A 15,357-nucleotide genomic window follows, 5' to 3' on the forward strand; every position below is an offset into this window, starting at 1 on the left:
ACCATCGACGTCGAAGTACCCACGAGGTCCGTCCACGTGCGAGTCCAGGACGACGCCATTGTGGTCGGAGGAGGATGACCACCAGGAGTCGCTACGCTTGGCGCCCTCAACCATGTGCGATTCATGGGGGCGGCCATTTTGGTCGACGACGACCAGGAGCGACCAGCAGGGGTCCTCAGCATCGACCTCAGCTGCCTGCAGTGACGTCCAAGGGCCAACGGTGGCGTCGATCACCCTGAACCAGGCTAAGCACCACAGGCTTGACTGTTCAATGATGAACATAAAGGTAAATGGTCGTACAGTTTATTGTCTGTTTGACAGCGGGAGCACTGAGAGCTTTATTCACCCTGACACTGTAAAGAGGTGTGGACTCCAGGTTCTACCTGCCAAACAGACTATTTCTATGGCATCACGGTCCCGGTCTGTCCCTGTTCAAGGACGTTGTGTGGTAACTCTGAAAGTGCAGGGCACAATTTACGAGCGATACAGGCTCCTTGTGTTGCCACATCTTTGCGCACCAATTCTCCTCGGACTAAACTTTATGGTCCACATGAAGAGTGTGATCCTACAGTACGGTGGGCCACTCCCTTCGCTGACAGTAGGGGACCAGCAGCAGCCTCCAAATTGTCCAAAGCGCCCCGCATGCAATCTTTCCACATTAAAGATCACCACACCCTCTTTATTCAAGAATCTGGTACCAGGCTGCAAGCCCATCGCTACTAAAAGTAGGCGTTACAGCGCTGAAGATCGGATCTTCATCAGATCTGAGGTTCAGCGGCTCCTCAAAGAAGGGATCATACAGCCCAGTGTTAGTCCGTGGAGAGCACAGGTCGTGGTGGTTAAGAGCGGGAACAAACCCCGGATGGTCATTGATTACAGTCAGACCATTAATCGATATACGCAGCTGGATGCGTATCCTCTCCCGCGCATATCTGATATGGTCAATCAGATTGCGCAGTACCGGGTGTTCTCCACCATAGACCTTAAGTCCGCCTACCACCAACTCCCCATCCGCCCAGAGGACCGACACTACACGGCTTTTGAGGCGGATGGTCGTCTGTATCAGTTTCTTAGGGTTCCATTTGGTGTCACCAATGGGGTCTCGGTCTTCCAGCGTGCTATGGACCGAATGGTGGACCAGAACGGGCTGCGGGCTACCTTCCCGTACCTGGATAATGTCACCATCTGCGGCCGTGATCAGCAGGACCATGACACAAATCTCCAGAACTTTTTGCGCACTGCATCTCGCCTGAATTTGACCTACAACAGGGAGAAGTGTGTATTCGTACGCACCGGTTAGCCATCCTGGGATACGTAGTGGAAAACGGGGTCATTGGCCCTGATCCCGACCGTATGCGCCCCCTTGCTGAACTTCCTTTGCCCGCTAGCGCAAAAGCACTGAGGAGATGCCTAGGCTTCTTCTCCTATTATGCGCAGTGGGTCCCCAACTACGACTTTTCCACTCACGCCAGAGGCCCAATTGGCCTTCAAGGCATTGAAACACGACATTGCGAAAGCCACGATGCACGCGGTGGACGAATCCATCCCTTTTCAGGTGGAAAGTGATGCATCTGATTTCGCCCTGGCCGCCACACTAAACCAGGCAGGCAGGCCCGTCGCGTTTTTTTCCCGCACCCTCCAAGGTCCCGAAATTCGGCATTCAGCGGTGGAAAAGGAGGCCCAGGCCATTGTGGAGGCCGTCAGACACTGGCGCCATTACCTGGCGGGGAAGCGGTTCACCCTGATCACGGACCAGCGGTCCGTGGCGTTTATGTTCAATAACACGCAGAGGGGCAAGATCAAGAACGACAAGATCTTGCGGTGGAGAATTGAGCTCTCCACCTATAATTACGATATCATGTATCGTCCAGAGAAACTCAATGAGCCCTCGGATGCCCTCTCGCGCGGAACATGCGCTACTATGCAGGAGGACCGCTTGAACACCCTCCATAATGACCTGTGCCATCCTGGGGTCACTCGGCTCTACCACTTCATCAAAGCCCGCAACCTGCCTTACTCGGTGGAGGACGTCAGGTCAGTGACAAGGAGCTGTCGGATTTGCGCGGAATGCAAACCGCACTTTTACCGACCTGACCGGGCACATTTGGTCAAGGCCACTCGCCCCTTCGAGAGGCTGAGTGTGGATTTTAAGGGCCCCCTTCCCTCAACAGATCGGAACGTGTACTTTCTTAACATCATAGACGAGTACACCCGGTTCCCGTTTGTTGTCCCCTGCGCGGACACGTCGACTGCCACGGTGATCAAGGCGTTCCGTGATCTTTTTACCCTGTTCGGGTACCCCAGCTATATACATAGCGACGGGCTCGTCGTTCATGAGTAATGACTTGAGGCAATTCCTGCTCTCATACGGGATTGCCTCTAGTAGGACCACGAGTTACAACCCTAGGGGCAATGGACAGGTGGAAAGAGAGAATGCTACAGTCTGGAAGGCTGTCCTATTGGCGCTGAAGTCCAAAGGCCTTCCAGTCTCCCATTGGCAGGAGGTCCTCCCAAATGCGCTTCACTCCATTCGCTCCCTCCTGTGTACGGCAACCAATGTTACTCCCCATGAGAGGATGTTCTCATTCCCTCGGAAGTCGTCCTCGGGGATATCTTTACCAGCCTGGTTGACGTACCCAGGACCCGTCCTTCTGCGGCGACATGTAAGGGCCCGCAAGTCCGACCCCTTGGTCGAACCGGTCCACCTCCTCCACGCCAACCCTCAGTATGCCTATGTGGCATATCCTGACGGGTGAGAGGACACAGTCTCGATCCAAGACCTGGCGCCCGCAGGGGACGTAGCAACTCCTGTCGCTCCCATACCCCCAGTGACGAATCCCTTATCCCTTATTTCTCCCCCGGACGTGGCGCGGTCAGCACCGGGACCAGTGCATAACAGTTGTACTCCACTGTACAGCTTGCCTGAGACCCGGAGATCGGCGCCATCGCAGAATGTACCGGGATCCCCTGCTCTACCGCTTCATCAGGGTCAACCGGCCCGTGAGTCCGCGAGAGGACAGCCGGACGCTGTTTTGGAGAGAACGCCACCGCAAGCACCTACTCCGGTGTCACCGCCGGTATTGAGGAGGTCACAACGACGGTGCGGTCCTCCAGACCGGCTGGACTTGTAATCTGTTGACTTTTTTTTATATATAGTCTGTTTTCGCACCCCGCCGGCCTTTGTTCTCAAAGGAGGGGTGAATGTGGTGAACCATCGTTGGTTCCCACTGTGGGGTTGTTCTAATGTTGTTGTTGGGCTAGGGTGTTCACACTGTGGGATTGTTCTAATGTTGTTGTTGAGCTAGGGTGTTCGCACTGTGGGGTTGTTCTAATGTTGTTGTTGGGCTAGGGTGTTCACACTGTGGGATTAATACACCTGTGGTTGTTGCTGTTGTGGCACATCCCAGTCGGGCTCCGCCTCCTGGGAGAGGTATAAGACCCCCTGCTCGGGCGGGACCTCGTCAGTCTGGGGTGGTGTACTTACGTTCTAGTAGTTCCATTGTTAGGCAATAAAAGCCTTCAGTTACCGAAGCCTTGTGTCTTGTGTTCGATTGACGTGCATCATCCAGACATCCCGAGACCTTCTGATTCCCCCCTTTCTTGCACCGGGGCACCTCAGGACCAGCGAGATGAACAGGATGGCGCAGAAACAGTGCCATCCGGAAGTCAGCTAGGGCCCTCAGGTCTCGCCACCCCCCCTTCTCAGGGGACAGTCGCCAAGGGCATCACAGGCAACAGGGCGTGAATCACAGCTGGCGCCTCCACCTCCGATGTGCATCCTGGGGTAGCACCTAGATGAAGCAGTAGACCACACAAAGTTAGAAAGTTGTAGGGTCACCAGTAGTCAGGGTTAGGTTCTGGTCAATGTTAAGAGCACAATTAAATGTTTTTTGCACCTCACAGCTGTGACTAATCCGTCTCTGATCCTCCCTCCACAGAGTTGAGTAAACCCCAATCTCATGCATCGAGGTGCAGACTGCTGTGCAATACTAGCCCCACAGCCAAACACTCTAGACCACCTGCTCTACTTTCTCCAGCATCCACCGGACCCTTGGTCAAACACCACCCCCGGTCATGCCCCACTCCCACCCCAGTCAAGCTCCCAACCCATTGCTCAACAAGCATGTGTTCCCAACCCATACTGTTACGTGGGCCCAGGAGCCAATGTGCATTCGGAGAACAAGAAGGGTTCCCATTCACTGCAGAGTACATGCAGTATGAGTATTTTTGTTAACCAGAGCACCCTTGCTTGGAGCATCAGCTGCCTGAACTGATGAGCCCTCAAGCAGCACATGGTGCACTCCACCCACTCCCCCCAAAAACCCCAGCACTCAGTCCAGTGACTCACCACACCCCACAGCCCGAACAATGGAACAGCTCAGTGGCTGCAGACAGCAGCCTGGCCAGCATTCAGTAAAGGACAACACCCCACCCCACAACTACTACAAGGAACGTCCCTGGGTCTGGGGACAGCACTTCCAGCTCTCCAGGGAGTGCCCCACAGCTCACAGAAAGTTTCCAGGCCCTGCCTCCAACCTCCGCTGCAGTCTGCGGGCTGCAGCTCCATAACACTTAACTCCTTACTCCTGTTCAACGCTGCCACGCCAGGCCCTGACTTTTATAGAGCTATTGTAAACCCCGCCAGCATGACGTCACACCAGAGTGGAGGGGGGAGCTAGTGGGGGTGGAGATTCTAGTTGCACACCCGCTAATTAGATGTTAAGGTATGTAAACGCATGCTAATGTCCGTTATGGTGATTTTCAGCGTGGATCCGTCGATGCCAAAAAACTTAGGCTGGGAGACGCGCGGAAACCTGGACGCCCAGCGCGAATTGGCTGCTACTCGAGTCTCCTGGTCCGCTGCGCTAAAAAATCAACACAGCGGGATGGGAGAATCACCCCCAGGATGTCTACACTGTCCGCAAAGAAATGCAGAACAGAGAGTTGTTTTGGTTTAGGAGTTGGCCCTCAAGACAAGTCCTGAGGAGCTGAGAAGATGGCAGAAGGTCACTGGCCCTGTGATTGAAAGGGTTAGGGTTCAGAAGAAGTCCTGGGAACCATTTATAGCTTGGTGTAGGGAGATTGGATCTTGATGAAATCCAGGGGCAGTGCCAGCCCAGTGAAGCTGGCTGGCTGTTAAAGAGCTGAAATTGCACCAGTAAGTAGAGGCTGGAGTGCAGACTTGGAAGTCCAGGGGAACAGGTTTCAAACCATGGGAGGTGTGTAGTTTGTTGGGGCAGTCTGAGGTGGAGCAGTTTTGAGTGTTTCCAGAAGCTTAATCTTTGACAGTGAAAAGTTTGGAGTTGCTCATGAGGGAGATGGAATTTCATCGAGATTGGTTGACTCAGTTTACTGGTGTCATGGGGGGGGGCGGTGGCTGAGAAATCTGTGGATCTGTCTTGGTCGCATCTGTTGTATTGTGGTGTATTTGATTACAGTTTGACTGTTAATTCATATGTACCTCATTTTAATCCTGAATGTTAATATAAGATAGATATTGTAAATTCTTTTTGACCTTGTATTGCAAAATTATATAATGGACCTCACCAAAGGTCTGGGGGTCGGGTCTCGGATCATAGCACCATGTTCTAAGCGGTCCTCTGACACTTTTACCAAAGTCCTCTCCCTGTATCTTTAATTTAGTCACGTAGCTCTGTTATACAGGCCTATGTCTATTAACCTGGACAGGCAACACCATAGACCTCTACATTTCTGGCCCACATGGTTTCTTCAATGGTGTCAGTGGGGAACGCTGCACAGACCACAGAGTTGCTTGCCTCAGGGGAATCGGCTTAAGTCAGTTTAGCACCACTGCACAAATTTCTCTCCCCTATGGTTGTTTGCATTTTTAAAGAAGTGAAATATTAGAATTGATTCCTTTGTAATTAATATTGCTGGAACAAAAATAAAACGTTCAAATCTTCAGCATTTCTTGAACTAATTATTTAGAACTCCATTTAAATTGTCTTTCAAAATCACAATTCTCATTTTGAACAGGAACTTTTAGCGAAGGTTGTTTAATTCAGGTGCCGGGTTGAGATATGTATTCATCTGCAATTTACGTGGATAAGATGAGCAGTTTTGTACCATTTGTTTAGTGTTCTAAATCCACCAGGGATTGAAGACAAATATTTTATTTTAGCCTTGGGCTAGATTCTGAAGCATGATTGGTTAAAACAAAGCCACATGTGGTCAAATGGTTTCCCACTGATTCACTACAAAGAGGAAACATCAATAAGGAATGGAACAACATTCCATATTGTCTGATGATCCCGCTGAATGTTGAAGCACTCACATAGAGGAATGACATTCCTTAAGCAGCACGTTACCTGGCAAAATCACTAATTTTGTAATTCTGTCACTCGCAATCTGACAATTGAAAACAAATTTCTGTGATACATAGGCATACGTATACACAAATGTATATGTGGGTATTTAGCTTTTTTAGCTTGCTAACTGCTGCTTTTGCAAAGCAACCAGACATTATAAGCTGAGTTTATCAATTAATTGCAACCAAACAAGATCTCGCAATCCTCATTTTTTTCATTTACATTTGTTATCATGCCTACTGTTGTTGGTCAGCATTTATCTGTTCATCGTAAATTGAACTTTTATTGTTTTATGCACTTCGTATTGATTTTAATGGTCTCAGCTGCTCTTTATTTCCCTTTCCCTATTTAAAGAATATTTCTTCTGTTCCAGCTGGATTACAGATGATCATGTTGCCTGGAGATTTGGCATGTAAGTATGGCTGACTTAACTCTGAGCTCATGGTACGTTTCAGGTCATCAACGTTCTCTTTTCGTCTAAAATGTGGAACTGAAAAAATCTAATAAGACGAGTTCGCCTCTGCTCTTAATGTACTCCGATTCCTCTTGATAACAAATATCATTAAGTGATTTTCCATTCTTGTCGTTGCACTCTTGTACGTCATTGTTTATCCATGTGGAAGTCATGCTTTGATATTTGAGTTTAGTGAAATAGTTTCCTCTAAGTGACGACACCCCTTAAATCCCGACTTGTAATCAATGTATATTCTCTATTCTGTAGGCTTCCTCTCAGAATGATTTTGAGCGAGGTTTAAGCTGTGCAGGAAATATATCAATGCATTATATGTTGAAAACAAGTGTTTTCAAGATTCCAAAGGTATTAAACCAGTATGAGTTGCTAGAAACCACCTGGAATTTACTAAAATCTTGCAGCATGGCAATGGCTGTGTCGGAATGCTTTTTTCCAGCGCAAAGCTCCAAAGTGACCAAAACCAATTTGTAAATGGGCTGTACATTCATGAGTCCCAGGAAGAAATGCCAAAAGGAGAACCCAGGCTCTGTATGAATTTTTCATACTTTCCAGGATGATGAGCACCCTCTGCACTTGCCAGAAGCATCTGAAATAGTCTGATCGGGACACCATTTCCTGAATCAAGCATGACATGGCTCTGCAAAAGATCCTCCCTGTGAAACTGACTACATCCCGAAGACTACAAAATGATCATATATATATAAACCACTGCTATATCATTCCACCTAGAAATTGCTATCCAAACAGCCATTGCTTGTAATTATTTTAATGGCTAAAAATACTGCATAGCTAATTACCACAGAGAACTCAGTCATTATACTTTCAACGTTGTATTTATTATCAGCATTGTGCTTTATTTCCTCATGCCCTATTTTAAGCTTCTTCATAGCATCCTCCTAATATCAGGAGTGACAGACTGGCTGGTTGCTCCTGCAGAAGTCGCTTCTCATGGAGCGCTTGTGGCAAGCTTCTCACTGAAAAATCATATGCTGATGACCAGCTTTTGACAGCCCTTCCATCGTTATTGACTGGCCCTCTGAGAGAATTTTTTTTCCGATGAGAACACTGAATACATAGGAGTGTAAGAGTACCATTTCTCTGCTTTCAAAACTGCTGCTATTACCTTACTCAAAGATGATCCAATGGTCCTCTATATTTGTAACCACCTTTTAAAGCACTCAAATGTGTTGTCTCTTCCTGGCATCACATGCATCTCTTCTAAAACTCGTTCAAATCCTTTTGATCAACCACACTTCTCACAATAATAGGACCTCCTTAATCATGAATGACGCCAATGTGACTGTGACCACAATACATTACACCTAATGTCCCTCTCTGCAGTTTTTGGTCTTGCCAGTATTACTATCCTGCTTCATTGCTTCATGTCTGTTGTGCTGTTCTGTGGAAAACCACTTCTACCTGTCTAAACACAATCAGTACATCTCTAATAATTGCTTCTGTGCCTGACCCCACACAATACCTTCCAGTTCTCAAGGATTTGGGCAGCACGGCGGCACAGTGGTTAGCGCTGCTGCTTCACAGCGCCAGGGACCCGGGTTCGATTCCTGGCTTGGGTCACTGTCCATGTGGAGTTTGCACATTCTCCCCGTGTCTGCGTGGGTTTTCTTCGGCTGCTCCAGTTTCCTCACACATTCCAAAAGACGTGCTGGTTGGGTGCATTTACCCGAACAGGCGCCAGAGTGTGGCGACTAGGGGAATTTCACAGTAACTTCATTGCAGTGTTAATGTAAGCCTTACTTGTGACTAATAAATTAAAAAAACAGTGGTTAGCATTGCTGCCTCACAGTGCCAGGGACCCCGGGTTCAGTTCCAGCCTCGGGTCACTGTCTGTGCAGAGTCTGCACATTCTCTCCGTGTCTGCATGGGTTTCCTTTGGGTGCTCCAGTTTCCTCCCACAGTGCAAAGATGTGCAGATTAGCTTGATTGGCTATGCTAAACTGTCCCTTAGTGTCAGGGGGACCAGCAGAGTTAAAACGTGAAGTTAGGGGGATAGGGCCTGGGTGGGATTGTGGTCGGTGCAGACTCGATAGGCCTCTGCACTGTAGGGATTCTATTCTATGGATTTATCCTTGCCCTCCTTTTCTTCCTCATCGACATGTCCCTCGATTGCATCACACCTCTCTTCCATTTCCTTAGCTCCACAAGAACCTATGTGCCAACTTCTTAAACTCTACCCCTACCCATACCTCTCGACTTCCCTCACCACCTTTAAATGTATTCTTAAAAAAACGTCTTTTCAAAGTAGCTTTTGGTCACGACTTCTCAATGTCTTACCCAGGCTTGGGATCTGCTTCTGCACTCCTTATTAGTTATTTTATTTGTCTATCACCTTTCTAAAGCGTGTTTTCTACATTACTGAGCACGTGAGTTATTATTAAAATGAGCTATGTACATATGATTTATTATAACAGTGTAGAGATTAGTTGCTATGGCAAAGACCTGTTTGTTTTAAGAGCAATTGAATGTCTCTGCATTAAGGAAATTGTGCTCTATATCTTGAAAGAGATTTCAAAACTGTGGCATTTATTTTTTTTTGCAGATGGTACATTCCATTGTTTGTTCTAATCTTTCTGATGATGTCCTGCTACCTTCACATTTTTTATGTGGCTAAACAGAGGGTAAGGATCCAGATTTGAAATTCCTGAAATATAATAAATTCTTGCAAAAAATCAATCCCCAACTTATATGTTTGTTTCTCTTTGAGTTTATTTTCTTCTATTTAGGGAACAAGTATAGTAATCATTCTTCATGCTGGTGCTTTTTTTAAATGACGGATGGTAAAGCTATCAATCATGTTAAATATCTCTCCGAGTGCCCGTTATGCTAATAATATGGTTATCATCTGAAACTATTTACTTTTGTTGCTTATTACTTTCTGGGATAACTTGTGGATTGCATCAGCTTCATGTGCATTTTCTATATGTACACTGTAAAATTGTGCTAATACTGCAATCAGGGGATAGGCCAGTAATTAAGAATGGACCTGGGAAATATTTGATTAAAAGCTGGGCATAGGTTAGTCTGGATGAAATAAAGGAGGAAGTAATTTGCATTTACATGGCACCTTATTATTTCTCCCAATAATGCCCCTGAGAGCTAGCTATTGAACAAATCGCTTTGAATGTCAGGCAATATTTAAATATGTAGCATGTAGCTTTTCCAATGCTCTGTTTTTAATACACCTGAAGATGTGACCATGAGTCTGTGAATCACTGTTCATTATTTTATTTTTAAATGACAGAATGCAACTGCAATGCACTATTTTCTTAGAATTTTGGTTTTTCTGACCTTGTGATGGGTTTGTTCTTGGGGTGGCATGGTGGCACAGTGGTTAGCACTGCTGCCTCACAGCAGCAGGGACCCGGTTTCAATTCCGGCCTTGGATGACTGTATGGGTGGATTTTGCACATTCTCCCCGTGTCTTCGTGGGTTTCCTCCGGGTGCCCTGGTTTCCTCCCACAGTCCAAAGATGCGCAGGTTAGGTGGATTGGCCATGCTAAATTGCCAAGTATCCCAAGGTGTGTAAGTTAGGGTGATTAGTGGGGTAAATATGTGCAATACAGGGATAGGGCCTAGATGTAAGATACTTGGTTAGACAGTTGTTGCAGATACGATGGGCCGAGTGGCTTCCTTCTGCCCTGTAGGGATTCTATGATTCTGTTCTATGATTCTAAGATATTCAGAGCACTAATATACAAAATAGGAGCAGCAGTAGATCATGCTCCCCCCCCTCTGGCCTGCTGTAATGTTCAGTAAGATCATGCTGATCTTCAGCCTCAATTTGCTGTGTCCCCATATAGTTGATTCCCTAGGTGTCCAAAGGTTTATATATTTCAGCCGTAAATGTGCTTGATGATTGAGCTTTCTCAGCCCTCTGAGGTAGAGAATTCCAAATATTCGCAGCACTGTGAGTAAAGAAATTTCTTCTCATCTCAGTCCCAAATGGCCAAACCCATTATCCTGAGACTATTCTCCCGAGTTCAAGTCTCTCCTGTCGTGGAAAGTGCCTCTCGGCATCTAACTTGACAAACCTCTCAAAGTCATAGGTTTCAGTGAGACCACCTCTCAATCTTACAAACTCTAGAAAATATGGACCCATTTTACTCAATCTCTTCTCATTCCTCTCACCCCAGGAATCAATCTAGTGACCGTTCATTGCATTCCCCCTAAGATAAGTATATCCTGCCTTTGGTATGGAGACCAGAGCCATACACAAGACGTAATGTGGGGTCTCATCAAAACTCTGCACAACTGCAGCAAGACTTTCTTCTCCCTGTGCTCCAATTCACTGGCAATAGAGGTCAACATAACCATTTGCCTTCCTAATTGCTCACTGTATCTGCATGTTAACTTTCTATGTTATGTATAAGGACATTCAACTGTTCCGAACACTAAAGTTAAATGGTTTCTCACTATTCAAAACATATTGTGTTTTCTTCCTAGTGAAATGACTGACTTCACATTTTCCCAGATTTTACACCATCCGCCTCCTTCTTGCCCACTCACTTAAACTATCTACATCCCTTTGCAGGATTTTTGTGTGTTGCTCACAGCTTACTTTCCCAGCAAACTTGGCTATATTACACTCAGTCCCTTCATCTAAGTCATTAATATAGATCATGAAACATTGATGCCCTTGCACTAATCCTTGGGACACGCCTCTAATAACAGCTTACTGACCTGGAGATGACCCATTTTTTTCTCCGATTCTCTTGTTTTCTGCCCTTTCGTCAATCCTCTATCCATGTTAATATATTACCCCCAACTCCACGAGCCCTTATCTTGTGCAACAACCTTTTATGTGACATCACATTGAATGCCTTTTGAAAATCCAAATGTACAACATATACTCATTACCTACTTTGCTAATTACATCCGCAAAAAGGTCTTAGATTTGTGAAACACGGTTTCCTTTTCAAAAAAGCCATGGTTGTACATAACCTAAAGGTTGGCACTGCAATGCAGTACTGAGATAATGCTGCACTGTTGAAGGTGCATCTTTCAGATAAAGTATTTAAACTATCTGTCCTGCCAGCTGGGTGCAGAAGGTCCCATGGCACTATATTGAAGAAGAGTCTGGGAGTTATGCCAGTGAGCCTGGCCAATATTTATCCTGCAATCAACATTGCAAAAACAGAGTATCTACTCAATATCACAACGCTGTTTGTAGATCTTGTTGTGTATAAATTGGCTGCTGTATTTCCTACATTATCAAAGTGACTATACTTCAAAAGTACTTTGTTGGCTGTAGTGTTTGGGATGACTTGTAGTCATGAAAGGCAATTTAGTTCTTTCTTTAATCATGTTATGATTTTCTAAGTACCGTTACCACTTCTTTAATAATGGCTTCCAGTGTTTTCCAGATGACAAATGCCAGCTTCACAGCCCAATCTATTGCCCTAAAATCCACTGAGACCACTCCTGAATGTAGGAAATTTTGGAAGATCACAGCCTGTGCATTCACTAACTCTGTAGCCACCTCGTTGAAAATATTGGAGTGTAGGCCAGAAGATCCAGGGAATTTATCAACTTTCAATCCCATTAATTTCTTTAGTACTTTTCCTTCACTCATATTAATTATGTTCCTCACTTTCATTAGATATTTGGTTCCCCAACTTTTCAGATTTGTGTTTAGTGAAGAGATTCATAAATATTTGATTATTTGTTAGCACATTTTATTTTAGTCCAGCTTGCTGAGGTGGACGCCTGCAGCATTTTTAGCTGGGGCCACTGGTCCACATGTCCCATAAAATCCAGCCCATGGTGTATGTTTTCTGACGCCATATAATTGTATGCAAGTCATGTATTGTTAATTTTTTCAAGATTCACTTCATCTCTCTCTCTCTCTCTCTCCCCCTGCCCCCCCCCCCCCCACCTCCATCTTCCACCTCCATTAATACACCCTATCAGACTGTAACTATAGTACCATCACACTTAATCCAGTGCTGCACCAAAAATAATTGATGGCTCTGGAGTAATGATTTTTTTTTCTAATTGCTGGACAGGCACAGCCCTAATGGAAGGGGCCGGCCACTGTGTGAGTTTCCGTCATCTACAGGATCAATAAAACTAACAGTCCTGGACTGGGGAGCTCGTGCATTTTCCTGAAAGTCTTTTTGCAATAATAGATAGCCTGGGGTTGCATAAGCTGGTGTCTCCTGCTGAGTCAACACTCAGACATCCTACCCACCAGTATAGCCTGCTTAACTTCCACAAAAAACCTTGCAAGATCAGTGTTTTGTTTGTGTCTATTTCAATGTTGCCATTTTACTGCTAACGGTATAATATCCATTTTAAACAGTTAAGCATTTTATAAATAAAGAATAGCTCTATTATATTTTTATCGCAGATGGTCCAGTGCCACGCAAGGCTGATTGAAATATGTACTAAATACTGTTTTTTTCCTGAGGATGCTTGGCTATTTTGATTTAATTATAAATACTTGTTTATTATAGTGCATCTTGCTCTATTTGTAATGCTCGATTCTGAATCTACAAACCCGTGTTTAGCCAGATGCATGTGAAAACACAGTCAAGTTCACAGTGAAAAGTCAAGATTTTTCAGACAGTCAGAGTTAAAATAGGTAATCATTATAAACCAATTTTAAGTAAGTGCAGTCACTTGACTTGTGTCTGAATAAATTTATATCTCTTGTCATTTGAGTACAGAATTTGAAGATAATATAGATATTTCAAATCTTTCAGAATGTTTTTAAGGTAAAAAATAATATTTAAATATGGGCATAAGGCAGTGAAGTCAGTGCACATTCGATGGGCCGAATGGCCTCTTCCTGCACTGTAAAGATTCTGTAAATATTTTGATATTTTCTTTGATCATTGTCGTATTGTGTGAGACTTAAAGGCAAGGGCAGTGTTTTAACTACCAGCACTATTAATCAAATATAAATAGTTGTAGTCGTCTATTATTTATTTGCAATCACTATCCTCATTTTTTTCTTTAGGGTAAGTGTTAACTTTGACTGAAAATTTATCAACTCTGAAATGTTTGTGTTTATTTATTTTGTTCTTTCCAAAAAATCCAGTTTTCCATTAGAAATGCATTAAGGTTGTGTTCTGTCTGTACTTCTTAAATAACATTGTAAGAAGATAAATTTGGTGCGCTGCATTTGAATTCTCTCTGATTAGATTTAATTGATTTTTTGATTCGCTAAGATGTTGCAGGTTGAGTTGGGCAGCCTCTGAAAATGGGCATAGGAATCGCGATGCATAATTATCCCACTCCAGTTGCTTGGAACGTAGGCAGGATGCCAATTTTGTGCTCCTTTCTAGTTTGCATGATTGCTGCATGCAGCCAACGCTAAATGCAATATTGAGTGGCTGCACGTCTCTACAGAGGACCCAACGTTGTGCAAGACTGGTATCACTCACAACCAGCCTGTACCTCTTAATGGGGAGCAGATACTGGAACTGTGTGTGGACAAGAGTCAAATAATGAGACCACAAGAGTGAGGGTGTGCTCCAGGATTCTTTCATGCTGCACTGGATGCTTTGATTGAGGAAGTGGAGAGACGTAGAGATACATTAGAGATGTGATCTATCCACAGGGACTAGGAGGCCCTCCAGACAAACTTTGCGAAGGCCAGATAGCTGTGGTAATCGATGCTTGCAATCCAAACCTGAGGACCTGAATGCAGTGCCACAAAAAGTTCAACAACATCACATGTATGGTCAATGTAAATGAATTGATCTTCAAATGTCATATTCCACCAACTACACCGCTAGCCTTACACATTGCCCAATGCACCACACTCCTATCCCTCACTCTTAATTGATCTCTCCCAATCACAACTCATACCTGTTGTGTATGTGGTGTCTGTCGCTTTAAGACAGCACAGCAGAAGAGGGTTACCTGACTTGAAGGACCAATGGGAACTGAGTGTAAGTGATCACCCTACAGGGTGAAATTCTCTCTCAGGCAGAGTCATTAGGTAAACCCACAGTGTGGTTACGGAGGGAGCTCCAGGATTTTGACCCAGTGGCAGTGAAAGAACAGCAATATATTTTCAGGTCTGGATGGAGGTGGTGGCTTCGAGTGGAATTTCCAGGTGGTGATTTTCCTATGTATCTGCTGCCCTTGTCCTTCAATGTTGTAGTGATTGTGGGTTTGGAAGGTGCTGTCTAAGAGTCTTTGATGAGTTCCTGCAGTGCATCTTGTAGATTGACATACTGCTGCCACTGTACATTTGGTGCAGGAGGGAGTAATATTTGTGAATGGGGTGCCAATCAAGGGGCTGAGTTTTCCTGGATGGTGTCAAGCTTCTTGAGTGTTGTTGGAGCTGCACTCACCCAGGCAAATGGAGAGTATTCCATCACACGCCTGACTTGTGTCTTGTAGATGGCCAGGCTTTGGAGAGTCAAAAAGTGAGTTACTCGCCATAGGATTCCTAGCCTCAGATCTGCCCTTGTCGCCACAGTATTTATATAACTAGTCCAGTTCAGTTTCTGGTCAGATGTTGATAGAGGGAATTCAGCGATGATAATGCCATTGAATGTCAAGGGATGATGTTCAGATTTT

General features: G+C 45.2%; 1 protein-coding gene across 1 annotated transcript in view; it reads left to right on the forward strand.

The window, feature by feature from the left end:
• The window catches only part of LOC144506451 (cyclic AMP receptor-like protein A), a 192,053-nt gene that overhangs the window by 115,724 nt on the left and 60,972 nt on the right, over positions 1 to 15,357 (forward strand). The window contains exons 8-9 of the mRNA XM_078232583.1: positions 6,703 to 6,741; positions 9,362 to 9,440. Coding sequence (XP_078088709.1) covers positions 6,703 to 6,741; positions 9,362 to 9,440 — 118 coding nt within the window. The remainder of the gene's footprint in view (positions 1 to 6,702; positions 6,742 to 9,361; positions 9,441 to 15,357) is intronic.

This window comes from Mustelus asterias, chromosome 17, assembly GCF_964213995.1.
Source record: "Mustelus asterias chromosome 17, sMusAst1.hap1.1, whole genome shotgun sequence".
In the NCBI taxonomy this organism is placed as follows: Eukaryota; Metazoa; Chordata; class Chondrichthyes; order Carcharhiniformes; family Triakidae; genus Mustelus; species Mustelus asterias.